The following is a 27,990-nucleotide window of genomic DNA, read 5'->3' as shown; positions in this document are numbered from 1 at the left end:
TAGTGCCTAGGGGCAATTTTACCCAAAAGAACACTAAGGATTTAAGCGAGGTCAGCACGGGCCTCAAGTTGGAAGCCCAGCTCCCATCTGTTGTCAGGGCACACTCCACCATGGCTGAGATGGGGTTTGTGGTATGCTCCAGGCATGTGCCAATCCAAAACATATGCCGGCTGTATGGGGGAACCAACATGCAATCTGCCAACACTTCAGTCTTGAGTTATCCTCCAGAGCAATTCAGTGCATAGCCAGACGTTTAGCACATGCTGCAGGATCGCACTGCGGTAAATGCAATTGCCATAAGTTGAGGGTGGGTTGGGCGCTCCTTCTTTTGAGTTGTATTTTCTGGTGGTCTAACTGCAGGGAGTTCACATGGTGGATAGCACATCATAGCCTTGGTGAAACTTGTAATCACCCCTCTCAATCCAAGTGATATTAGGAGCCTCCTCCACCCTAGTTCAGTACCTAGCCCGTCTCGTTCCCTGCAGGTACATGTTGCTTATAGGTGCCCTCACAGGCTTAGAACCTTCACAAGACATGTTCTTCCGCATGCACCTGGATCCCCCCTTGTGGGCCTGCCACGTTACCCGGGTCTTTACTCTGCCGGGACCCTGCGCGCCTGGTTAAACTGTTTGATTAACACAGCTGGTGATTTGTTCTTGGACGGTCACCTTCTCTCCTTTTCTCAACTGCAGACAGACTTTGACCTCCTAACCGGTCAATTTCTCACTTGCTGCCAACTTCACAACACCTGCTACAGACTGTGGAGAACTAGAGATGAAGAACCACCCACTCATAATGTACTACAGACTATGCTCACATTGGGTTAAGGTCACTGTTTGATTACATGGCTATGCAATGCACACTGCAGTCACACTGGCATTTTACTGGGTCCCCTTTTCAGTAAATGGGAGGATGGGTGGGAGAATGGGGGTGGGGGGTGGCGGGGGAGCTGTAGGCAGGTATTCAATGACATGAAGTGGAGTAGGGCACTGGCCCTTCCCACAAACCGTTTCCAGAAACGGTAGATTAAAAAACATACCATTTCATATTCCACATTGGGCTTACCCAACCCCAATACAACTTACCAAATATTTTCCCACTGCAAACCTGACATGCCCTTGCTGTGGGTCAGACAATACAGATTTCCGACACATGTTGTGGTCATGCCCGGCTATTTGCGCCTTTTAGCAAAATACACACACCATCTTACAGGAGGTCACCAAACTTAGTGATCTTAATACCTAGGAGGCCAGTGTCCTTCGAGGTTTTAAATGTAGGAAACGGCAGGTTGCCCACATTCGTTCTGCTATCCTGGCCTTGCTCTTAGCCAAAGGTACACTCACTCTGCATTGGAAAGCGTCCAACGCCCCACCTGTGGAAGCATGGTAATGACTGATGTGGAAATGGGGAACTGCAGAAGGTGCTGCTCTTCAATACGAGGAGCCCGATGGATTCGCAGACACCCTATATTTCCTGCCTGGGATACATTGCTCTCTCAATTCCTAAGCCTCATTACCCCAGTCGACCACCCTACGGATTCTGTCTCCTGAGTACCTTCTCTGTAAATTACATGGCCACACACTCCTCCCATACACACTAACCAGCCCCTGCAAGGGTGGCGTTCCACATTACCAACTTGCTGCATAAAACCCCTATTGTCCTGTCAGACCCTTGATTAGGGTCTTCACATTTCCCACTCGATCGGGCTCCCTATGACTCCCCTCCCCCCTGGACATTTACGATAGTTACATCACTGTGGTGTTGCTTCCGACCCTTCCCCTGTTCGCTTTTGGTTTCTATTTAATGTATTATCAGTTTTAGTTTCTGATACAAGGGGATTTTCATTGCTAACTGTCTTCAATACATCACCTGATGTTTCTAGGACCGGATGCATTCTTATTAGCCATTTCTCTTCATGAACATGATATATTGTGCTGTTACACCATACTTTTCTTACCTATGTTGAAAACCCCCAATAAAAAGAATGTTTAAAAAATAATTAAAAAAAAGAAAGCAGCTGCCTGATTCTATCAAGTTAAAAGCAAATCTTATTCAAGCTTTTGAAGTGAGTACTCTGAGGAGAATTCATGCAACAATGGAAGTAATGTCAGAAGAACAATTGCTTAATTCAAAGGGAATTAAAAAAGTATCAGAAGCAGATGTCCTCAGGAGCACCCTGTCCAGGTGGAATAGCATGAATAGTTGAGATGCACCGGGCTGGCAGCTTTTTTCCTTTTTTAGATTTTTTAATTTAATTTGCAACATTTAAACAAACAGTCGTCAACAGTCAAGGTTTCCCCCTATTAGTAGGCACAGAAAGTTCCACATCCATTGAAACTGAATCATATTACTTCCCCCCACCGGCCCCGTCCATTCCTACCCAGCTGACCCAGTCGCCTTCTCCCTCCCGGACACATCCAAGCCTTGGATCTCCTCCATATCTTTTCTCATTTTTGGGCCACCCCTGATCTGCATATACCTGCATTTTTGCCATCATGCACCAATCCATGTCGTCTGCCCAGGCTTGAAAGTCCGGTGCTTCTTGCCCCCCCCCCAGTTTCTGGCAAAGTTCCTTTTAGCCACAGCCAGCCCTACCATTAACAGCAGTTTGGTGTACCACTGTAGATACTCACCCCATCACACATTGAGAATCAGCGTCTTTACATTATTGTCCACTTAGTTCTGGTTGCCTACAGAAGCCCTGTCCAACCGCTACCCAGTAGGGCTGTATTCTCTCACAAGACCACATCATGTGCAGAAAGTTTCCTTCCTAACTCCCAGCATCACTACTTCACCCAGAGGAGTCCACCCTCCCCATCTTATAAAAGACCACCCTGGTATAGTATGCCCTATGCAACAAATAAAGCTGTACCAAACGGAACCTGGCCCTCATCGCTATCACTCTCGGGCCTGGAGCACTACTTCCCACTCCCCGTCTTCGAGGGGATAGGCATCTCTTTACTAGTCAGCCCTTAGATTGGTCTGCCTCTCTGGGGAATTGGCTATTATTTTCCTGTATATTCGGGAGATAGCCTTCTTAGTCAGTGGTTCCCCCTCCAGGTGCAAGAAGCCCTCAATCTCATCTCTACTAGTGATGTGTATTGCAAGGCAATACTGCACTTTTAGGTAACAGAATACCTCTGTTTCCTCTAGGCTATACTCCTGCTGGACCTGCTGTAGGGATCTATGGACTTCATCCCCCGCTCATGCCAAACACTGCCCAATGTGGATATTCCTATTATATCCCATGGGTTGAGGCCCTCAAGTCTGTCCACCTCCCTTACAGCGTCACTATTCCATAGAGGCGTAGCCTTCGTCAGTTTCTTCCCCCAGGCTAGATGCTTCGAGACCTGTGTCCAGACCCTGGCGACGGTGTGTGTGCCCTGTGGGAGACAACTCTGTTGTCGATGTCTGTACAGAGCTGCTAGGTATCCCCTACTACCCACTGCATGCCTATCAACTCGCAATTCAAGCTCCTCAAGAAGTGCCAAGACCCATTCATTTGCGCCACAAGCTGAGCTGCCCAATAATACTTCTGGACATCTGGCAGGGCTATCCCTCATCGTATATCCCCTCATTAGATTTTCCATTGCTTATGAGGTGCCTTTCCCTTCCACAGCAGGAGCCTTTCCGCAGTGTCCAATTGCCAGAAGAAGTCATCAGACACTCTGTATGGTGTATTCTGGAGCACATATATAACAATTTCAGCAACATGATCATCTTATTGTACAGTGTCGCCCTTCCCAGAAGGGAAAGAAGAAGACTTCTCCAGAACTTTACATTGTTCCTTAACTCGTCCAGGAGGCCATAGAGATTGTCCCTGAGGAATTGTTCCTTGTAACCCAGATGCCCAGGGAACTCCAGAGACGTCCCCCTTAGCCACAGACTGCGGGTATAGATAGGACTTCTCCCAATTAATGGTGTAGCCAGAATCCGTACCAAAGAAGTGGAATATATGTAAAAGTCTTGAAATTGTGGTTTTCGGATGAGCTGCATAGAGAAGGACGTCATCCACATAGAGCAAGATTCTTTCGTCCCAAAAGGCATCACACCTCAAACATCGCACCAGCCCATCCTTCCAGATCCGTGCCGCAAGCGGTTTCAGAGCCACAGAGAAAAGCACTGATGAGAGTGGGCATCCCTGTCCTGTCCCCGTGTGCAACTCAAAACCTCAAAGCTCCCCATTGACTTAGACCCACGCCATGGATTGGCTATACAGTAGGCTGATCCATTTACGTTATTCTGGGCCAAATCCCATTTGCTTTAGCACCCTGATTGGGAAGTGCCAATCCAGAGAGTCAAAAGCCATTTTTGCATCAAGGGAGAGCACCACCGTCGGCTCCATTGTGCACTCTGTATAGACCCTATTGACATAGAGGTGGTCATTATAACATTGGCGGTAGGCCACCAAAATAACACCACCGCAGCTACCATCAGTCCGCCAGATTGTGAGCACTGCCGGACTTCCGCCACAATAAGGGCGGAAATCCAGTAGTGATCAGACTGGCAGACAGTGGTAAGCTGGCGCTGCTACCACCAGCACCGCCACGCCAGTAGAACGCTACCAGTAGTATCATGACCTGTGATAAAGCCTGGCGGTGTTTAGCTGGCAGGCGCTGCTGGCGGTAGCAGAGCCCTTCCCATTCCCTGCCAGACGACCTCCCCAGTGCAGGTAAGGTGATCGTCCGACAGGTGTGGGAGGGTGGGGGATGGGTTGTGCGTGTGTGTGTGCGTATCTGGAAGTATGCATGTATAAATGAGTGTATGCCAGTGTGTGTATGAATGCGTGTATGGATGAGTGTAAGTGAATGGGTGTATGCGTGGTGCGTATGGGTGTCTGTGTGCGTGTATCGGGGTGGAGGGCTGTGTGGATGAATCTGAGGGGGTGGGGGCTCAGTGTGTGTATGGAGGGTGGATGCGGGGCTGAGTTTGGATGAGTGGTGTTAGGTGAGTGTTGGAGGGGTGGGGGAGCCACCTACCGGTGAAAAGGAAGGAATTCCCTGTCACCAGTAGGGCCTACTGCCATGATTTCCATGGCATTGCTAACGCCACGGAAAACATGGCGGTATACTGGCTCAGAAGGCCAGAGGCGGTACTCTGTTGGCCGCCAGGCTGGGGATTCATATCCCCAGCCCGGCGGCTCATACCGCCTTGGCGGTATGAATGGTAAATTGATGAGTTGGCTGCAGCCAAACCCCCAATCTCATAAAATGGTAGTATGTACCGCCAGCCTGTTGGCGGTACTACTGCCAAATTAACCCTGGCGGGACATAATGAGGGCCAAACTCTTCACAGGTTAGTCTAGTCTCCCAGTTGGGCATGAATCACGACTGGTCTGGGTGGATCAAGTCCAACACCACAGATTTCAATCAGTTGGCCAACACTTTTACCAGTATCTTAAATTCGGCATTTAACAGAGACAATAGGAGCTGCATCTATTCTGTGGTTCACCCTCCTTCAGAATCGTCACTATGGTAGCCAGTTGCTGGTCGACCGGGAGGATAGCCCGCTGACCAGCTTACTGAAACATACTTAGGAGGAGATGGGCCACCTTTCCCGCAACTCCTTTGTAGAGCTCAACGAGGAGAACATTCGGTCACACCGTTTTACTCAATTACAGTTTCCTGACTGCCTGTTCTAGCTCCACTGTGGAGAGTACAGTGTCCAGCATTGCCTGTCCTGTGGGGATAGCACCAGGGGGTCTATGCCCTCCAAAATCTCTTGTACATTTGCTGGGAACCGGGTCTGGCAGAAGGCGTATAGTCCCCCATAAAACTCAGCTAACGCCTTTGCCATGGCTCTGTTCATTGTGGATTTCCTGCCAGACCCATTGCCCACTACCGCCACCAATTCTGCTCACAGTCTCTCTGCCCCAGCCAAGCCAAGACCCATCTGGATCTGTTCCCCACTTCATATAGCCTGCATTGAGTGGTCAAGAAAGCCATCTTGGCCTTATGTTCAGTTATGTCACGGTATTCCTGTTGTTTAAGTTTCATCTGATGGACCAATCCTGCTTCTGCTGAATTGCTCGCTCTGTCTCCAGGTCTAGCACACAGGGCATGCAAGCTTTGTGCCTTGCTGATATTATAATCATTAATAAATAATTCTTCCCTGTAAGAAGCTCTGGGTCATACAAGGCTGTGGAGATCCTTATTTGAATGAACAGATGCCCCTGCAGCATCAAATATGTTTTGATAGATTCATTGATCATGGAGAAATACTCCTCAGGAGTGTCCAATAGGGCCTAAGTGGAGCAAGGTACATCTTGCAGGTCTCCCCTTTGTCAGCCAAGAAACCTGAAAAAGATATGGGATGTTTTCACACAGCAAGTGAGCAGAATGAGATTCTCCATCAGGGTGCAATGGCAGAATGTCAGGAATCTGCTCTTGTAGTGGGCCAATGTAGAAAACTATAAAAATGGTGGTGTTTTTTTCTGCAGATTCCTCACCTTTAAAATAATTTCCAGGTACCAGACTGGATATGGAAGCTCTTCAAAGCATAGCCACCCCAATTTGTTTCCATGTGGTGCTGTTCAGATCCATGTAGTCTTTGTTCCACCCCAGAAGTGATGACACAATGCTGCATATAAACAACACCACCGAGCAATGAGGTCAGTTTCTTACTGGATTATTTCTGTGGAAGGGTGGTGAGAATCAGGTAGAAAGAACGTTACAGGAGGCAAGTAACTTGGCCTCATGGTGAATACTGCTAACCGCAAATTCCTCACCTTCAGAATAGATACCAAAGCAGTACTTCCCAAGGTGGAGGGTCCATGGAGTGAACTCAGACCAAAAAGTCTTGCAGTAGTGAGTGGGTGAAAAGTCCCTAAACCCGCACCTGGCTATCAAGGCAGTAGTGCTTCCTGAACATGTGCGCTGATGCCCATGTCGCAGCCTGGCATCTGTCCAGGACAGGCACTGTGCATGCTGGTTCAGTGGAAGCTACCTTTGGGCTCTCAAACTGTTCAGAGGCTGCTTTTTGGTCAGTGTGTAGCAGATATTAATACACAGGACTATCTCCCTAAAAAGAGTCATTTTCTGCACAGCCTCTCTTTTCTTTGCCCAAAAGAATCCCACAAAAGCTGATCGTCCAAGATGGACTTTGGTAAAATCTATGTAAAAGCTCTTTTGGGGTCCAATCAATGGAGCGTCTCCTTCACTTTTGACAGAGGAGTCGGGGCAAAGAATGTTGGGAGACTGATGGATTGCCCAGTGTGGAAAGGAGTCATGGCACAATGAACAGATGTGCTTTGGCTTGAAGGGAGTATACATGAGAGACATCAAGACCAAATTAAGGTCACACTGTGGTATCACAAACTGTTTGTGAGGGAATATGTGTGTTAAACCTTTAGAAAACCTCATCACAACAGGTGATTTAAAAGAGGGCAGTTGGTCTAGCAAATGAAAAAAAGCATCAAAGGTGTGCACCTTGAATAGCTGCAACACCCTGCAGACGAGCGTCAAAACAAACAAAAACACATCCAATAGTGTGGCTTGCAAAGGGTGTGTTTTTGGGACTCCACACCAGGCCACAAATTTGTCCCACTTTCTGGTGAAAATGGACTTTGTAGATGGATGCCTGGTAGCAAGGATGACATCCACAACATTGGCTGGTATATCAAACTGCAATTGCAACCACTAAATCACCTTGCACTGAAGTGTAGATTGTGCAGGTTTGGGTGCAGAATTGTGCCTTGCTGCAACAGAAGATGCTTCTGGAGTAGCAGCCTGATCATGGGGCACACAGATACAAATGGTATTGAAGACTAAGAACCACCATTGGGGGCATGGTCTGGCCACGGACGGTGATGGCCACCTGCTCGAGGAGCTCCGTGCTCTGGCGGGTCCTGGATGGGGGCAGGAGCACCCTGGGGGCTGTGGAGACCATCACCTGGCCCTGGGGGGCAGCATTGATGGTGTGCTCTGGCAGTGGGCTGTTGGCCCGGCGAGGGACACGTACCCGGAGCCCTCGAGGGACGGCTTATCATTGGAGGCCCCACCCGGGGAAGTGGATGCGACCACCCCTCAGATCATCAATGGTCGTGGCCCTTGGGGCCAACAGCGCTTCGCCAAATCCCCTGCCGGGGCCTACCATTACTCTCCTCAGGTGCCCCCCGTCCTTTCTTCTTTAAGGCCGCTGGTTGCTCATTATGAGGGTCATGGGGGCCTACCATATACAACCAGGTGGCCCCTCTATGCAAGTGGAGTTTGTAACCATGTGGCCACCCGTCTTTGTCAGGGACTTTGCTAGGGCCGACTTGGGCTCCGTCTCGCCGTAGTGGCGCAGGGACTAGAAACTGAAGCACAACAAGAGCCGGCTGCTTGACCATCTCTGCATCAGTTACCTTTGCCTGTACTCCCCCTGCTGTACTGACCGTAACGGCTCGAAGAGTGACCTCGACCCCTGGTGGAGTGTGAAGAGGATGGATAGTGGTGGGGCAGCTTGAAGGGGACTTCCTTAGGGCCGGGGGACTAGGGCCAGTTCTGGGAGCGGTGATCATTGGACAACGATCCTCAATGCCTTTCCCCTGAATGAGAGCGTGAAAGAGACAATTCCCCCACTTGTTGGAGGACACCCATCACTCCCAACTGGGTCGCCGTGTGAACTAGGATAGGAGCAAGCCCTGGTCAGTGATTGGGTCTCAGCTGGGCCAACTTCCACTGCCACTGTGGCTAGGGGGACATACCAACCTTATCCCCTCTTTCTTTTTCCACCTCTTGTAACCTGTGTATTTACTAGGCCTACGGGCCCTCGGCACGCCACTCCACGGTTTTGGCTTTGGGAGCCCAGCCTGGAGATCCCCAACGGCAAATTAGCAGGTAAATCCTCTGGTAAGCCAGCAAGACAACTCCTTGTCTCTGAAGCCCTTCAACATTCACACCCGATTACCTCAGTAAAAGGGCCTCAGCCGGCAAACTCGCCCATTTCCACAGAATGCCCAGTGCAGGACAACACCATGGAGCACATACCTCAAAAAGTCACGGTGGTGGGTCGCAGGCTGGAAGGGATGGACTCCACTATTTCTACATTGGCATCTGAAACTAAATCCATATGTCTGGACATTGTGAGCTTCCAGTCCTGAGTGACAGGGTTGGAGCATCGTGTAATGGCAATGGAGGACCATCTTAACACCATACCGGCGCGGGACCAAGAACTTCTTGCTCCGCAGCAAGCTGACCTCCAGGACAGAAGCCGCAAAGACAATGTCTGTCTTTTCCAGGAAACCAAAAAAACAGAGGGTTCGAACATCCAAGCCTTCCTTCGGAATATACTCCCGCCATCACGGGTCTATCCTTCAACGCCCCACTGGAGTTTCAAAGGGCACACCGCCTGGACTCGAAGCGGCAGGATGGATCATCCTGCCCACGTCCTATCATTGCCTGTCTCCTGCGCCACGGCCAGGTCCGTCAGCTCCTCATGGAGGCCCGCTCTCATGGTCCAGTCAGAACTGAAGGATATGAGATCTGCATTGCCGCATACTTTTCAAAGGAGACCAACGCCCGCCGCTAGGCATTCCTGTCGCTCTGTCCCTGCCTTCGTCAAATGGAAGTAAAATGCGGTATGAACCATTGCACATGTGGATCACCAAAAACGGCCAGTCAAAAGACTTCAACGATCCGAAAGATCTGCGCGTCTTCTTCTTGGATGGCCTGCCGGCCCCAGCCATGGACATGACTGCCCCGACTCTGCTCTCAGGAGGGTCCAAGGACTCCCCGCGTGGAATACCTCTGCATACCTCACTGGAATGACAGAACTGCTGCGACGGTGAGACTCAACACAGAGGCAGGGACCCAGAGAGACTGTCGAGACCCTACGGTGACAGAGACCAAGCGCTTCAAGCAGTGGTGCACTATACCCAGCAGTCAGACAGGGACAAGCCCGGTTTCCCCCTAAAGCCTGTCCACGCTTCCAAATGAACTTTCGGCAGACACATGGGTCTGGCGTGAACACAGGACTGTGAAGGGGCTGTGAGAACTGCACTCTGGAAGTTTAGTACTTTGTTGCATGCTTATATGTATTTTGGCTCAGCTGTGTAGATTGAAGGCTGGCGATGTGGCATAATAGAAGGCCGCATCCAATCTCACTGCCTGCTGTACCACCCTGTTAATACTTAGTACTCTGCTCTCTTTCCTTCTCCTCTTTCTTATCCCTCCTTCACTAGGGGGGTTATATATCAATGGCAGGGTGAGGTTATATAAGTTTGAATGTGCTGTTGTTGATTTATCTTATGCTGTTATTCACAGATTCCAAGTTGAATGTATCCTATGGTTTATGAAGCATACCTGTTGCTGTTGTTCTCGCTGTCGCACTATCAAAGCACCCTAGACTGCCGGCTCTCACTCTCACTACTACTACTACCTGCTATGGCATCTGGGCTGCCACTATTGTCATTATTAACATGCATACACTCCCTCGCCCCCGAGATATTAGGGGTGCCCACCGCCCTGCCGGCCTCCGTGACCCTATGGCACTCCGTCTTGTCCCATTTGGCATTCAGCTCTTCTCTAACCTCCCCTTACGGACCATTTTCCTCACCCAGCTTGCCCTTCCTCGTACTGGGGCCCGTCCTGGGCACGTTGGCTCCACAGCTCTGGACCCGCAGTCTACAGAACCGAGCCCTTGGGGCTTTGTTCACCACTAGAATCGGATCCTCTACCTTCCTAACCGGCTTCCTACATTTCCTTTTTCTGTCTTCCTATCTTCCCTCTTCCCTTCTTCCTAGCCCAGCTCTTTCTCCTTCCTCTCTCTCCTTCTCTCTTCCCTCTCATACATCAATTCATACCCTTTAATTTGCCCTCCTCTAACTTTCTACATCCACCTCAGGTGGGCACCCAGCGATCCCCTTCCCCCTCGCCCCCACTGGCCAGGAACCAGGAAAGTCCTTCCATTCGACCTAGCTGGTATCCCCACTTCCACCTCCCTCACTAGTCCCCCACCCCCTTTTACCCTACTCGGCACTCTAATTTCTGACCTCCCTTCCTCCCCTCTCGCTTGCTACATACCCACACTACTGCCACAGTAGGTCCGGCTACTATCCCCTCCAGTCTGCTACATGTTATCTCCTGGAATGTCAATGGCCTGACCCACTATGTGAAACGAAAAAAGGTACTCTTGTATCTTCAGTCCAAAGGGCAGATGTGGCTCTCCTACAGGAGACACATCTTTATGACGTGGAATCCAACAAACTGCACCGGGATTGGGTAGGGAAAACAATATTTAGCAGTTGTCCAAAACCACAGACTGCGGGGGAGTGGGACACCTAGGAAGTGTGGGGTGGCGATTCTGCTACGTAAAACCCTACCCGCTACTATTGCTAGCACGTGGTCCGATCCTGAAGGGAGATATGTGTGCTCTAAACTGAAGATCAGGGGCTATTCACTTTGTGTATGCTCTATATATGCGCTCATATGTTCCAAACGATTGTTCCTCCTCCGCCTTAACCGTCTCATTACAGAGATTGGGGCCTTATGCTACCTCAGAAGGGGTGACTGGAACCTAGCCAGGGATGCAGTACTTGACAAGACCGGCCCCGTAGATATTGGCAACAACCCGGACAGGGCAATACTGATGGACGTGACCTCCGACCACGGACTAGTGGACTTCTGGAGACTTACGCACCCGGCAGATAGAAAATATACTTTCCTCTCGCCGGTACATGGCACTCAGTCACGATTGGACTACTTCCTTGTGACGCAAAACACAGTGGCACATGTCCGGGACTCAAGGTTAGTGGGTGCGCCCTTTCTGACCACTCTTCAATCTTACTGTCCATAGACATCGGCCTTGCTGCCCCGGGACGCAAATCATGGCGTTTCACTGTGCACCAATATCGTACCCCTCAGGGCAAAGCACAACTACGGGCACATGTCTCCACTTACATGCAGGACAATCAGGGCTCAGTTTACTTCCAGAGTATACTTTGGGCGGCTGCGAAGGCAACTCGTCAGGGGCAAATGATGAGCGATGCTGCGATAGCCAACAGACAAAAGAACTGGAAGGCAACATTGCATCAGTCACCCAATTGTACACAGTCCAACCCTTGCTATCAGTGAGCCAGCGTCTGGAGCGTGCTCAAATCGCCCTCAACGAATTGTACACCTCCCAGGCTGAACATGTGCTGCAACGCTTGCAGGGATGCCACTATGAACAGGGAGAAAAGGCTGGCAGGCTCTTAGCAGCTCATCTCCGCCAGCAGGAAGCTGCACAGGCCATTCCAGCAATCTCCTCCTCAACTGGTGTGCTCCTCACCAGCCCGCAGGATATAGTTCAGGAGTTTGCAGAATACTACCAATGCTTATATAGACCAGGAGCGGTGGCTAGCCATACTCAACTAGAGACCTTACTGGAGGGTGTTCGCCTCCCTCACTTATTGTACGAGGGGCGAGCCCTACTAGGTGGGGAGATCAGTAAGATCGAAATTGCACAGGCCATTTCTAATCTCCTATACCATAAATCACCAGGGGGAAATGGCTTCCCTGTGGAATTTTACAAATGGGACAGCAAAGAGGCAGTTGACCTCCTATATGAAGCCTTCCAATTGGCCAGCCGAGAGGGATTGTTAGGCTCTATCTACGACAGGGCAGTGATAGCGGTTCTCCCTAAGCCCGGACAGGATCCCCTCCTCTGTGGCAGCTATCGCCCCATATCCCTTTTGAACGGAGATGTCAAAATCCTTGCCAGTGTCCTGGTGGTCCACTTACGCAAGGTCCTTCTGTCCTTAATACATCCTACGTAAGTGGGATTTGTCCCAGGATGCACCTCCTGGAACCATCTCCTCTCACATGCCCATACCATCAATCACCAGGGGAAAATGGCTTCCCTGTGGAATTTTACAAATGGGACAGCAAAGAGGCAGTCGACCTCCTATATGAAGCCTTCCAATTGGCCAGCCGAGCGGGATTGTTGGGCTCTATCTACAAAAGGGCAGTGACAGCGGTTCTCCCTAAGCCCGGACAGGATCCCCTCCTCTGTGGCAGCTGGCGGTCCACTTACGCAAGGTCCTTCTGTCCTTTATACATCCTATGTAAGTGGGATTTGTCCCGGGATGCACCTCCTGGAACCATCTCCTCTCACATGCCCTGTGGGAAGCCAGGGACATGCCGGATGAGGCCCTAGCCTTGTCCCTCGACGGAGAAAAGGTGTTTGACCATATCGAATGGGACTATTTGTTCTCAACACTACAGAATTTTGGCCTGGGTGATCACTTCATAGCCCAAGTATGTCTGCTCTATTACTGTCCCACGGCGCAAGTTAATTGTGGCGGCTTCACATCCAACCCTTTTTCAATTCGCAGAGGGACGAGGAAGGGTTGCCCACTCTCGCCTCTCTTATTCCTGCTAGCAATGGAACCGCTGGCGGCCACTACCTGTCCAGCTCCTCTCCTTACTGGAATATCCTTCCAGGGGGGAAGGGAGTCCAAGCTCTACTTCTATGCAGAATTTATTCTACTCACCCTGACACACCTGGGCCACTCCATTCCAGCCTTATTAGAGATCATTGATGGTTTTGCGCTCCTATCCGGGTACCGGGTGAACTGGGACAAAAGTGAAGAGCTGCCCCTCTCTACCATCACCATGAGAGCAGTGATCCACGGTTTCCTTTTCTGTTGGACACCATCTCGCCCCAAATACCCAGGGATCCTCGTCAACTGGGGACTGGACGATATGGTAGCAGATAATCTGGACCCACTAATAACCCGTATGACTCAGGATTTTGAAAAGTGGTCCCACTTGGGATTCTCCATGTGGAGGAGGGTCCAGGAGGTAACGGTGGTTACTTTGCTGCGCTTGACCTATGTACTAGACATGCTACCCACCCAAACACCCCTATCGACTCTTAGACAGATCGATGCAGCGATCCGAGTTTTTGTGTGGGGATCCTCTCGTTCCTACCTATCGCCTGCTAAGATCATGGCCCGACACTCTTGCGGAGGTATAGGGCTGCCGTCGGTGGAACAATATGCCCTCACCCTTCATCTGTCTCAGTTGGCGTATATATGTTACCTGAAACGCCGGACCCGCCATAGTGTGTCATCACTGAGTAACTGCTACTCTCTAACTGGGTCGACCCCAGCTTCTTGTACAGAGCCAGTTCCATCCAGCCCTGCCTTGATAACCCGATGTTGGGGGCGACACATGCAGCTAGGTGTTGGGCTCAATGCCTTCTCGGCGTACACCCCTATCTCCACAAGCAGACCCCTAAATGGGGAAATAATTGCCTATGCATCAGAGAGGATACCTTCCATTGGCTGCAATGGAATACAGCCAGTGTAGAAAGCCTGGATCAGATCGTCGAGAATGGTGAAATTAAACCATTTGCGACCCTGCAAGAGGAATATGGTCTCCAACCATGCCAGGCGGTACCTGCAACTCCAACACTGTCTACGACGCACCATGGGAACCAATCCCTGGGCCTCCAAGCCTCCCCCATCCGGTCTTATCTTACGATGTGGGGGCGTGATATCAGGCCTCTATGAAGTGGTCACACACCACCTTTACTCGCAGCCCCTCCTCGACAAAATACGCTCCAAGTGGCAGCTATGTCTCCGGACCGAATTCAAAGAGGAGAACTGGACATACATTATGACGGCCATAGACAGGGGAACCTGGGAAGCCCGTCTGAAGTTTTGTGTCTTTAAAATAGTTCACAACTGGTACTGGACCCCTGCGTAACGGTGCAGAATGGGTCTTCTGCCTCATGCGAAATGCTGGTGCTGTGCGGAGACCCGGTGTTATCTGCCCCACATCCTCTGCGACTGCCCCTCGACCCGACCCCTATTGGAGGCGGTGAGATCCACTCTCTGCGCTTCTATGGACCTCAGGTAGCCAGTCTCCTTCTCTTCTATCCTCCTTCATTACATGGGAGACCTTCGCAATTTGTCCCGACCACAACGCCGCCTATGGCACACAGCTCTTGCGACAGCCAAGATCTGCATCCTCTGCCACTGGAGATCCCCTACTCCACCTACTCTGGAGGAGTGGATGGTGGCGATGGTTTGGACCGCTGCCCATGAACGCGTCATCTAACAATTACAGGACCAGACTGTCCTGTTCATGCAGATATGGGCGCCCTTCCTTCCTGGTGATTCATAGTGCGACCCTGTGCATCCTTTCCAGTCCCAACAGTTGTGGTTAATGTTATGGTTGCCCTCATCCATTCCTGACGGCCCTTCCCCTCCGCCACATCCCCTCCCTTCTTTACTCCTGCCCCCCCCCTTTTATTTCCACCCTACCCCATCTCTTGAGAAGTACTCCTATGGTTCTCCCCTGCTCCGCTCCTCCTCCTTCCCCCCATTTACCCCTTCTCTTCTCTTCTCCCCCAGACAACGCCGGGCACTGGGTGCCCTACCCCATCTTATCCTATCCTATTCTACTCCACTCCACTCTCCTCCACCCTACCCTATACCATACTGCTTTTCTTTGCCTTATCCTACATTACTCTACTCTACTCTGCTGCACCTTTTTCTACTCAACTCTACTCGCCTCCACCTCACTTTATTCTATTCCACTCTCTTCCAATGTACGACACACCGTGGCCTTCACCCAAGTATCACTGCCCTTGTAAAAGGGCTCCTTCCTACGCTCTTGCTCCCACTCCTACCCTCCTTTTCTCTAAGATGTGTTATTCGAACTGAGCATCTGATGAGAAATTGCCCAACTCCTCAGCACACTGCATGGTATCACTTTCTGCGTCCTCCCTCTACTCTGACCAAGCCGCACTCCCCACCTGACCATCATGGAGCTCGGCTCGATAGGCTGGAAATCTCTTTCCCTACCCCTGCGGCCGCAGGACTCATCCAGGGACCAGGGAACATCTGCAGTTACTTGCCGTTTTCAAATGTCATAGTACCTCCTCTCCTGCGTATTACCGATCCTCTCAGACACCTTCCCCCCATCCCCCTGGTGTACCCCTCCTTCCGCCTTCCTTCTCTCTCCTTTCCTTTCTTTAAGATCACTAGACGATGACCACCTTTGTTTATTTTTTCTTTCTCTGTAAAGTGTGGAGGTACAATATGCTCCTTATTCCTATACTGTTATATCCCTTCAATAAAAATTTACAACACAAAAAAAGAGCCTCACAGAGAGCGAGGTAAGCAGATGTCCATTTACAACAAAAAAAGGAACCAACAAGGGCATGCATGGGCATTGGGTGACGCGGGAGATGTGTGACTGCAGGGTACTATTACGCAAACCCTGAATTAAAAACCTTGTTGGGGAGTCTGAAAATGGTGAGATACTCAGAACACTGAGAATGGGACAGAGTAAGGGAATAAGAGAATTTCTGTTTATGCTTCTTAACCACCTTGGGTTAGTGTTTGGTTTAAGGTTAGGATCGCTCTTTGGAGTTAGTAACAGTGTTAAGGACTTCGTTAATTAGCTCTGGATTTATTGTGTTTTTTGTATTAATAGATAGGGACTTGTTGAAAGGTGAAAAGATTTCATGAGCAGGTATTTGTGAGATCCGGTAGGTTGGTTGGACATATGACTAAATGTAATTGATGGCATCAGCTGTGAAAGTTGAAACCTTACTGGTGACTGACCTGATCAAGTATATGGAGTTAAGCAGGAATGGTGTTGTCTAAGTTGTAAGTGAACACATACTCAGATAGTTTAGGATCAGGTCAAACTGGATGGAAATTGGTTTATGCACAAGTTAAGGGAGTGAACTATTCCACCTACTATCTTGTTTAATTTAAATAAATACTCTTACTGCAAAATGGGTGGGAGCAGGAAAGTTAACTTCACACATAGATATCTTATTTAAACACTTATGACTCAGTTATTTGGAGCTACTAAATTGATGTACTTACAATTTGCAGGTAGGGTATGCTGACATTGAAGCTATCATTCATATTTGCGTGCCAAACTATTCGCACATTTGTTATGAAAAATGTTCCCAAGTTACCCTGAAAAACAAACATAACATTATATTTACATGATAACAAAATCATACAATTAAGGCTTTTGAAATGTTGCAAAATCAGTGGTTTATTTAATTTAAAAGAGCACATAAACAAAAAGACACCAAACGATAGGCATGACTTCGATCCTGGTGGAGGGGAATACTCTGTCATGAACGTGACAGATATCCCGTCCGCTGTATTATTATCCTATTCTATCCTATGGGAATCGTAATACGGCGGACGGGATACCTGTCACGTTTGTGACAGAGTATGCCATCCGCCAGTATCTAAATCAGGCCCTAAATCTTTAAAAGGAAGAAAGGATGTGTTTCAATTGCAAATAACAATATGTTTTGCAACCACTTTACTGGCTCAAAAAGTGTTAAGTATGATTCAAAGCATTTTTAATCATACTGGGGTCATAGCTTGGAAACTGAAGATATTTCGTTCTAAGGAGTTTCAAGCGTTATGGTGCATGGCTTGGGATAAATCTGTTTTGCATGAGTTGATTTCAGTTACACAAGTAGGAAGAACTGCGTGTAGTAAATATGTGAATGTCTTGCAGGAAGCTGTAGAATAAGATTGTTAAAATCTTAAAAGGAAACACAAAGACTCAATTAAAATACAGACAAGAATTAGATATAAAACTCAGAAAACCTAGTTGTATTGTAAGTATTTTTCAAAAGACATAATTCCTCCTTGTAGCTCAACACTGGAATGGGCAACAATAAATCAGTATCATTTGTAAACGAAGGACATTGTATCTTTTTTCACTCTTGCCATCCTTTCCCCTCCCTTGTGTGGTAGTTAGGTGCAGCATTTACAGAACCTGGACTTTAGGAGGGGTGGATGAGGAGGACTCAATCCTGCGGGTTAGAAGAACTTCTGAAGAAGGTTAATGGGAAAGCTTGACTAAATAATTAATAAAATTAGAGCCTGAGAATTGAGATACATGTATCACCCTTCCCTGTCGCCTGGCTCCCACTTATTTTTTACTCATTTATGTTTTTTTGTTTTCTGGGTCTCAACAACTGAAATCTGCTAGAGTCACTTACTTTATGGAATTACATCTGACCATGGCACCATCATCATCATCATCATCATCAAACAGACTTTATTCGACTTTCAACAAGCCATAAAAGTATCAAATAATAGCACATTTAGTAATAAATATGTATAAGAAAAATTATAGATAAATAAGGAAGGTAATAAAACACATCCTTAATTCATTCAAGGACAGGTATATAAAACTTGGTAAATTTACATCAGTGCAAAATCGAGTTCCATTACAGTATTTTCTAGAGAGTGAGGATTTTACCGGAGATTCCAGATATTCAAGTAAAATTAGTTCAGTACACCCACAGACTTCCTTACAGAGAGTACTGTACATAAAATGTTTGCTAAAATTCCACACATTTCAATAGAGGATAAAATCTGTAAGCTGAAATACGCGTCGCGGCACTGACGCAAATTAGTCGATCTTAAAAAAGGCAATAAGAAACGTTTTCTTGGTATATCATAAAATGTACATGGCACCATCAACTTCCCACACTCCTGGCCTTCTGCTCCAACAACGTTTGTCCCCTTCTACCACACGTGTCATCCGCGCACCTCCTCCCCACTCATCACCCTCAAGTCCCCCGACACACGCTTTTTAAAAACCTTTTTGTTAATTATTTTTGAGAGGGTTGTGTAGCTGCTCACTGCTATGAAGCCACTTGCTTCCTCACTGCTGCACAGGATACTTTTTACATTTTTCACTCTGAAAGGGCAGGCTAACATTTTGGAATGGGAAATATACAATAAAGTAAAAAGAAGGCCTTTGCAAATGCATGCACACAACCAGAAACCATTGTTGAATAATTTGTCTTTTGCTTTAAGAAAAATCATTCAAAGATTGTCACCATGTATGTGCAGGCATTTGCAGCAGCCGTCTTTGAATGATTTTTCTATCTTTAAGAAAAATCATTCAAAGATGGCAGCTGCATTAGTACTTGAAGTAGCAATCTAGGGAAACAAAGGCATTGGGAAAGCAATAGATTTCACGACGTTGGCTTTGCCAATACTTGTTTCTGTAGCTGCAGTACTGCCGCAAGAAAGGCAGGGGATTGCATAATCTATTTAATGTCCTCCTTCATATGATGAAATATTGGTATCAACTGGACTGATCTTCCTGAAGACTCACTGAAGTTGTAAAAGATGCAATCAGAGTTTTTACCAGTGACTGCCAGAGCAAATCTTTTGGATGTCTTCTCAACTATTGAATGCAACCTTACAATTTTTTGGATGCCCTCTCAACTACTGAATGAAATCTTATAATATCAGCTGGAGACAAATCTGATGGACAACCTGTAGCACTACCCCTTCCTCTCCTTCGTCTGCATCTGCGTCACCATCGTCCATAGTGCTGGTCTCAACCTGTAAAGGGGGTGTGGCGAGCAGTAAAGGAAGATGCTGCACTAGTAGCATGAGAGGTGACTTTGGCAGTGGTGATGGAATTAAATGTGGCAGCTGAGGCTGGCAGAGATCAGGAAACAAAGTGGAAAAATCTTGTAGAACCCTGATTATGTTCACTGAGAGCTGTAGAATTGCTGGCTCCGATTATTGCGATTACCAAGGTCTCGGGCCACAGCAGTGGTCAAAGCCCTCGTCAAACCTTAGGCATCTGTAGTACTCACTGTTAAACACTCTCCTCCACATCATCTTTCCTTATCATTCGTCTCATTTTGGATCTTTTTTAGGTCCTTCTAGCATAAGTGTATCCAGGTAGTGAACGAAAGAAGCACTTGTTTGCTGGTCCTTTTTAACATTTTGGGGAATATGATTGTTTACGGGTACCCTTAATTCATTGTGCAAAAGAAACTGGACCAAAATAAACTGGACTTTGGACAGTAAGGGCACAAACAAGTGAAATACCTTGCCAGGAATCATTTTCAGTCGGTCAAGGTACGACATTTTGATTTGATCTGCACCCTTTGATGTTCCTTGATTATCCGTTTTGGCACCAATGTTGCTCAATGTGCATGTCAACAAGCTCAAATGTGCACTTGGGTGTATTGTGAACTACATTTTTAGACACCCAGACAATTTCTGCTTTTGACTGAGAAATGTCATGACATACTCATGAAGACATGAATGTAACAGATCTTTTAAGTGGGAATAAAGCTTTGTTCTCATTACTTGCTAAAAAGTATATTGGTGCACTCTAGACCCAAGATGCATCCTGTCCCATTAGTGTGATTATTTAATCAGCTAACTATCAGTAATATTTTTAGGAAAATTTAAAATTTTATCCAAAAGCTGATGATGTTGAGATTGTACTTTAGAGTTGCATACTGGAACCCATTTAAAATCTGGTGCCCAATAGTATGTCCACCTTACCTCAAGCCAATAAGGACTCCACCCTGTCCCCTACATACCAGACAGCCATTCAAGTGAATTATTAGACAGCTAGTTTAAATTTACGGCTCCCAGCTTTCAGTTTTTACCGATTTTACAGATAAATGCAGACAGGAGCCATCCATTTTCCTTTATGTATTAATTTTTAAAAGTAAAAACACAGAAAATAGATTTTCTCTTGGATGATTACCACAACTGTCAATTATGAGTGGTAGGTAAATAGTTACGTAGATTGACATGAAGGGAGATTTAAAAAAAAAAGATTTTTTAATGATACTTGAATAACTGCAGTAGTACAGATGTTTAAGCTGTTCTACAATGCAAATATTTTCTAATTACTGTATTGTACTGTACAACGCTAAAGCCCATTGAACAGGCAAACATGAGTAAACATTTGTCAATTAACTAAATTTGGAAATACATCCATAGCAGCTTCATTTTTTACATTGAGTACAAAAGTAATATGGATGTATACAGATAAAATGAGCATAAATTGATAAATACGGATGGAAATGTAAATAAAAATAAATATCTTGAAACCGGGGGCATTATTTAAAATCAACATTTTACCTGGCACAGTGGGAACAAACCACAGGGAGAGAAGGAGGTGAACACCTTTTTTAAAGATGACCCCATGCTTCTTCAACACTTTCCATACTATAGGCTTTCTCAAGCATGATTCTGGTGGGTTGGAATATGCTCCAAACTACCATTAAGAACATCCTTTACCAATCATCCCTTACCTTCTCATTCCAATGAGTTCCGGGTGAATTGAAAATGCATAATTTTTGGTTGTGTCTGCAAGGTTTTCAGTTAGAATTGAATGGCTGTCATTTGTTTAAAAAACTAATAAAGAAACTACTGAAATGCCCATCTATGTTTCAATTATTTTGTTTGTGCTACTTGTTGAGTTCTTTCTACTCCTTTTGTTATTCAGTTTTGGCATTACTAACTCCAAATCTGTTTACCGTCCTGATCTAGAATACCATACCTATGCCTTCATGTTCGACCCAATGACTGGCGATAGATTTTGAAAATATGAAAGCGTAAATGAAAACTTTTGCAGAGCTCATTGCACGAATATGGAAAACATCTCTTTCTGTACATTTGCCACTAGATTCGGGAAGCAGACTTTCTGCATCATCTGGATGTAAAGAAAAATCTGATTTAGAGCTTCTGCATGGCTGGTCATACACTACCATCAGAGTAAAAGTCCAGAAAATTGCTTGGAGTAAGCACAGTTAACTGGGTCTTGGAATAAAAGGGCTCGAATACAACAAAGAGTTTAAAACCCAACATTAAAACAAAAAGTTGTTTTCACAATTGAACGTGAACTGTTGATAGACTGAATAATACATGGGACACCTGAAAGCTTTGCTGCACTTTTCCTGCATGGCTTTTAGCTTCTCCAGTTTCATAACAAGGGCAACCCACACATGAAAAGTGTGTACTGGAATAGGGGCCCTGTCCTATAGTATTAACACATTATGAGCTGAAATGACAATATTACAAACCAACACAAATGTAAGCACAATTTACTTATATATTATATGCCATGTACCTGGTCACTGGATAAATTCCACACTCCATTAATTTTATCATATACTTGCTCTTGTGGAAGAAGTCTCAGTTGCTTGTTCTGAATTAATGCTCCTCTTAGTTTAAGATCCCTGTACATTTTGGATGTTTCGTATGCTCTAAAGAAAAAATCAAAACAAAATATTAAGGTCCTTACACAACAGTTTCTATGAATCCTAAAAACATAGTTTGGTACTTGTTTTCAGGTGCACAACTAAACAAATAAGGGACTCAAAAGCAAGCGTAGGACTCAACTGGCCCCCTTCTTTAACTAATAGCATTAGCACAGTATTAAACAGTAAATCAGTACATATTTTCCATTTATCAAGTTTACAAACCTTCAGATATCCTTGTGGCAATCTATGTCTGACTCTACTGCACAAGGAATGTCAATCTTGGAGATTAATCATATCATTTGCAACCTGTGCTCTTAGAAGAGGGTAAGGTTTAATCACCATTTGTGATAATGGATCCTTACTAAGATGCCCGCTATCAGAAAGAGCATTATTAATATAAAATAACACATACTAGAAGTTCTCAGGAATACACATAGAACACAATTTTCCTTGGTTCTGATTAGCATTTAATAAAGAATGAAAGGGTCAGGAATGAGTTTCATTTTATCTTCTTCAGCCTTTCATTAGCTTCATTGCATAATCATCGTCATTATCCTGCCACAAGATCTCAGTTCCGGTTCCTCTGAATCCCTCCCAACACAGCCGCTGATTCCTCCGCCATGGAACACACGCTCACTTTTATGTCTGCTGTGAATGCCCTGGAACTGCTCAGTGAAAAGAGGTTTCTAGATATAGATTTTATGGGAGTACACACTGATGGGTATGTCCATAGCCCACCGACTAACTGTTGCACTGGAATGGGGGAAATTGGGTAACAATAAATACAGTGGAGAAGAGGAGATAGAGAAGAATGCAATTAAAGACGAAGCGGTCAAGGGACAAACGAAGATGAGGATTAAAGAAGAGGCTAATAGAAGCATTTCTAGGAGGAAGCAAAGAAGACTGCAGTTGCAGGAGGCTGAAGAGGACATGGCTGAGGCTTATGGAGAGGAGGAGGTTGGAGGGTGCTAGGGACAGGGACGAGGAGACATAGGCACAGGAAGAGGCTGTTGGAAGGATGAAGAGGGGGAGAAGGAGACTAACAGGAAGAGGAAGAGGCTTGTTGGCAAGGGGAAGAGGGGAACAGTTGGATGAAGGAAAAGAGGGAGACTAATCATGATGCGAGAAGGAGCAGGGGACTCTGATGGGGAGGGAGGAGCCAGCATAGGAGGAGGCTGCTAGGGAAAGAGGATAAGGCTTATGGATAAGGGAGAATTAGGGAGGAGGCTAATGAGAAAGGAAGAGGCTAGGGAAGGTGGATGAGAACTAGGCAGTGGGGACTGAAGGAGTAGAAAAGAAAGGAGGAGGAAGTGAGGAGGATGCTGGAGGAAGAAAAAGACTTGACACTTGAAGGCAAGAGTTTGGAGGAAAGAAGCTAATAAAGGAGAGAGGAGGCGAGGGGAGAAAGCTTAAAAAGGCGGGGAAAAAGCCTGAAAAAGTAGTATGTGACAGAGGAAAGAGGAGGACAGAAAAGGCTGATAGTGATGAGGAGCAGGAAGGTGGTTCATGGAGAAGAACGGAAAAGGGAGCAGCAGAGAGATGGGAGAAGCTAGTCATGAGGGGGGAGGAGACTGGTGGAGGAGGCATAAGGCGGGGGAAGACGTTTGATGGAAATGGGATGAGGAGGGAGACTGAGCAGAAAAATGAGCCATGGAAAAAGCAGAAGGAAGTGGAAATTAGACAGGAAAGAGAACTCGGAAGAGAGGGCAGGAGGCTTTGGAGATGGGAAGAAAAAGATGAGAAATGGGTAGGTAGGAGACAGATGGGGCTGAAGGCAGAAGAGGAGCTGGGAGTCTGACCGGGGTTGGAGGAAGATGATGGAGCGAGAGGAAGGTGGATGCGAGGGACAAGGAGATGGGAGGTGTCTGAAAAGGGAGAATGTGATCTCCTTTCGTATCAAGGTAGAGATACCGTTCGCCTTTTACAGTCCTATTGTTCAGTGTATATGCCTCTTCACCTTCTGCTGCTCGAGTGTTAAAAACACACTGCAGCTGTCTGGGTTTGAACTATGGGAGCAATTTACCATTACAAAGAAAGTGAGACATGAAGAACATGCGCGTAGCTGTATGCAATTAAACATGTGATCTATACTGGTGAAAATATTCAGGGCTCGCAAAATAACCGAGGAGTGGCAACACAAAAAGGATTGCGAAAGTGACATGAGAACTGGGATTTACATACATATTTCCCAGAACACAAGCACATAAATCCCACAAGCACCATTTTCTGACAAAACCAGATTTGGAGTTCATTGTAATATGCCTCACAGCTGAACGATTTTCCCCCAAAATTTTCTCATAAATGTGGAACACTTTATATAAAACACTGGGGGGAAATCGTACCCCTATTGAGATCCGCGGTATAATACAATTGACTTTCAGTTATAAATACCTAATTATACCTGTTGTACTAAACGACAGACAAAATCAAAGACATAGCCATTCCCCTCTGAATTTGCTCATACAAATTTCGCACATGCTGTCTTTGCACACGATGAAAGCAAGCAGCTTTTGTACCAGTGCAAACAAAAATGAATGCAAAAACAACCTGTGAAACAGACCAGAAGAAATTAGCTAAAACGTCTCTTCGACACAAATAAAATGGAAATGAGCATTACTACATGCCTTAACAAAAACAATATACAAAAGGGATGGAAACTGTACAATATATACCTGAAAAGAAACAATAAACAATGGAAGTACAAAAGTGCCTTGCTGCAGCGGAAGAGGACAATGGTGCAGAATTGCAAGGTCAAGATTAAGCCCACTGTGCATGAACTATGCATGACTTTGTACTAATTTTGTACCATTTCAATACGAATACCATGTTCCACATCATGTCTACCACTGGTGAAGCGCTAAATCCTGGATAGGAATACAGACCACCATTTCACCATTAGTAAAATTACTTACAGTACTGTATTTCAGTGCCACTGACCCATTCCAGCATACAGTGCCAAGCCAACCCTCTCAAGATCACTACCTCAAATCATGAATTCACTGCGGAATATGGTGGGCTATCACATATTTCCAAGAGACTTTCAGCCAGTTAATACCTGCAATGTAAACTTTTATGTTATTCAGTTTTTCCGATTGTGATGGAATGTGTTGAGTGATTGATCGTGCTTGGAAAGAGACCACTTGGATATATGGGTGAAAAGACAGTACGTTAATTGTTTTTATTGAATTTATTGTTTTCACTGGGTGGAACGAGTGAAGCTTTTTTGTCGTGATGAGTCCCACAGACGCGAGCAGCTAGTGTTGAAACGTCACCTGTTTACCATGAGAATATATCCCTCTTTTCAAACAGATTTTTGTTGAATGTAAGGGGAACCACAGGTAGCAGACTTGATGGTCAACATTACATCTCCAATATGAGTGGTCATAGCTGCAATCAACGCGATGCTTGGTCATCTCACACATTATCTTACCCCACACCAAGAGATCATTTGTATACGATTTGTATCAGGATAGTGTGTGTAACTCACACAATCTCCCCCACACCTTAGTGACGTTTTGCAGACAATTCCACCTTGATAAATCTCCCTCTCTGCTGTCATACGTTAATCCATGTTTTGGCTCCATTCCCTGAAACTGGGAGCCTGACATTTCCCCCATCAGCTAGGAATGCCGCAACTAGCCACTTCAAGTCCTGTATTGAAGAGCGTCTTCCCATATTTCGGCAGAGACTGGTCCCCTCATTTGCCAGGCAACATCAGTTTGGGACATATAACCATCTCAGTATCTATTACAAGTTGTTTCCCACCCTCTCCAAGAACAATGTAATCTGCAGGCTTTTCCATTATATATGCTTGAAGTCACCCCTCTCCCTGCCGCCTCTAAGACACAAATCTTATTGAATGAGACCACATGCCTTAAATTGTATATGTGGGGTAATAATTTAAGCTGAACTAGCTGGAAACCTGATTTTATGGCGACTTTTGTAGGTGCCCACATCACCTCCTCCCATTCAGAGTCTTCTACATCTCGCAGGTCTTCCGCCCATTTGTCCCTCTTTGGTCCCCCATAGTAGGTTCTATTACTGATCATTGCTTTAAAAATAGTTATTGTCTTTGAAGGCATCTCTCAGTGAGCACTGATTGTTCAAAAGGACAGCAATGCTGAACATCCACCACTCATTCTACATATCTGTGCAATGCATGCCTGGAATGCATGAATTTGAAGACTTAGGGCTTGACTATGTCAAATCCTTTCTTACAGTCCTTGTATGTCTTTATGCCAGAGTCATTCCACATGTTGGTGATCCTGAATATGGAAATCATATCGCTTTGTTGGAAATCCATCATTAACCTAATATCTTTCAGGCTATGGTTGTCCCACAGGAGAGTCTCTACGGTTATCAAGTAATCACCCCTTTATCAACTTTCTTGTCTCTCTCCACACCAACCCCAAAAAGCGTGTGAGCTCTGGACGTTCTGCTAGAGGGGATCCCTCTCGTGGCAGGGTATCTCTGTTACAATTACATACCTATCAATTCTGCAGGCAAGTTCTTTTTGGGAGGAGAACACCCAGAGAATAAGTAGCACCACTTGAGTAAATAGCATCATGTTGGAGACCCAGTAATGTGTGTGGAGATCTGGAAGAGCGATCCCACTGTCGTAGATCCCCAGGTGTAACTTGCTTAGCAAGATGCATGGAGTTCTACAGTACTATAGCGAGGGGGTGCACAGTCTGGATGATATGTGTTTTCTGAGATCTGTGTGGTATTAGGACTTAATCTGCACTCCCCATCCCACCTATTCAACTAAGCAAGTAGTTTGACTGTCTTGTTTACTACTTTATTTTCTTGGCTCTCCTCTCCACAAGGGATCTACATACCTCTAGTTTTACTGCCAGCCGCCTGAAGGTGCATTATGCAGAATCTTCCAAAGGTGAATTATGCAGGCTCCCTGGCAAGCACCAATAGTTTCTTCTCCAGGTCTTTATTTCCAAGACAGCAGGCCTCAAGAAGGTCCAAGCCAAAAATAATCAGCCCGTCACTATGTACTGCCTAAAAGGCTTACCAAAATTTGATTTTGGTGTCAACAAGCCTAGAATGTACTTTTTAAAATTACAACTCACAAAGGGTTCAGTTGAAAACTTTGAACTCAACTTGTGAATGTCTCAGTGAGTCTATTTGGTGTTACAGTTGCAAACCTTATCTTCCAGCCCCCATCAGCCCCAGTGTATCAGAGAATTGAGCAATGGATCACTGCCTATTCCTAAAATAAATAAAAAATAAAAAAATAAAACAACACTCATAGGAACCCCTTCCTGTTTGGGAATTAGTTACCACTACTTTTCAGACCGGATTTTAGTCACAAAACATTAACACAGACCCATGCAATTCCACATTTGGATGGGATGCCCTAAACATGCATACTGTATCTGTATTTGGTCACAAACCCCAATCAAGATTAAGTAAGGTGTTACTGAATTGCAATCTGGATTTCATATATAATAAAAAAAACAGTTTTAATCTGGTTGCTGGGACAACACAAAAGTTTATTTGCCACCTATGCTCTTGCTGGTGTTTGAGTGAGGATTATGTTGCTTCCTACATGATGTTTCATATTATAGTCTGTCTTGATACATACAACGAGTTTAAGTTTTTGTGTGCTAATAATTGAGGCCCAGCCACCACACTGATCAGCGTCAGGCTTAACTGCTCCAGGCAAAGGAAAATATAGTGGATTGTGACCAATCAATAGGCATGGCTGTGCCTGGGCTTGGTGGGGTTAAGTTGGAGGTTCTGCCAAGGAGTGCCCATTGGTTATTGTTTGGTGAGCATGTGCATCCTCCATATCATCATCATCAGTCTGTGTCCTTCGGTATAATATAGAGCTTGTTGCAGGTATCAGAGGATTACATCCTCGATGACACCAATGAAACATGGTCTTCTGGTGTGCAAATGATTGATGTCACATATTTAATTCCCATACAAAGTCTAGGTGGTAACATATGGGATTTGCGTATGCGGTTCTTGTTCAGAATC

At 46.1% G+C, this 27,990-nt stretch overlaps 1 protein-coding gene across 1 annotated transcript in view; it reads right to left on the bottom strand.

Annotated features, from left to right (window-relative positions):
• BBS5 (Bardet-Biedl syndrome 5) overlaps positions 1–27,990 on the bottom strand; it is a 137,655-nt gene that overhangs the window by 57,148 nt on the left and 52,517 nt on the right. The window contains exons 6-7 of the mRNA XM_069225288.1: positions 21,864–21,999; positions 16,811–16,906 (exon numbers count right to left, since the gene is read on the bottom strand). Of these exons, the coding sequence (XP_069081389.1) occupies positions 16,811–16,906; positions 21,864–21,999 (232 nt within the window). The remainder of the gene's footprint in view (positions 1–16,810; positions 16,907–21,863; positions 22,000–27,990) is intronic.

This window comes from Pleurodeles waltl, chromosome 3_1 (assembly GCF_031143425.1).
Source record: "Pleurodeles waltl isolate 20211129_DDA chromosome 3_1, aPleWal1.hap1.20221129, whole genome shotgun sequence".
Taxonomy (NCBI): domain Eukaryota; kingdom Metazoa; phylum Chordata; class Amphibia; order Caudata; family Salamandridae; genus Pleurodeles; species Pleurodeles waltl.
This window is presented reverse-complemented; position numbering and strand designations above follow the sequence as displayed.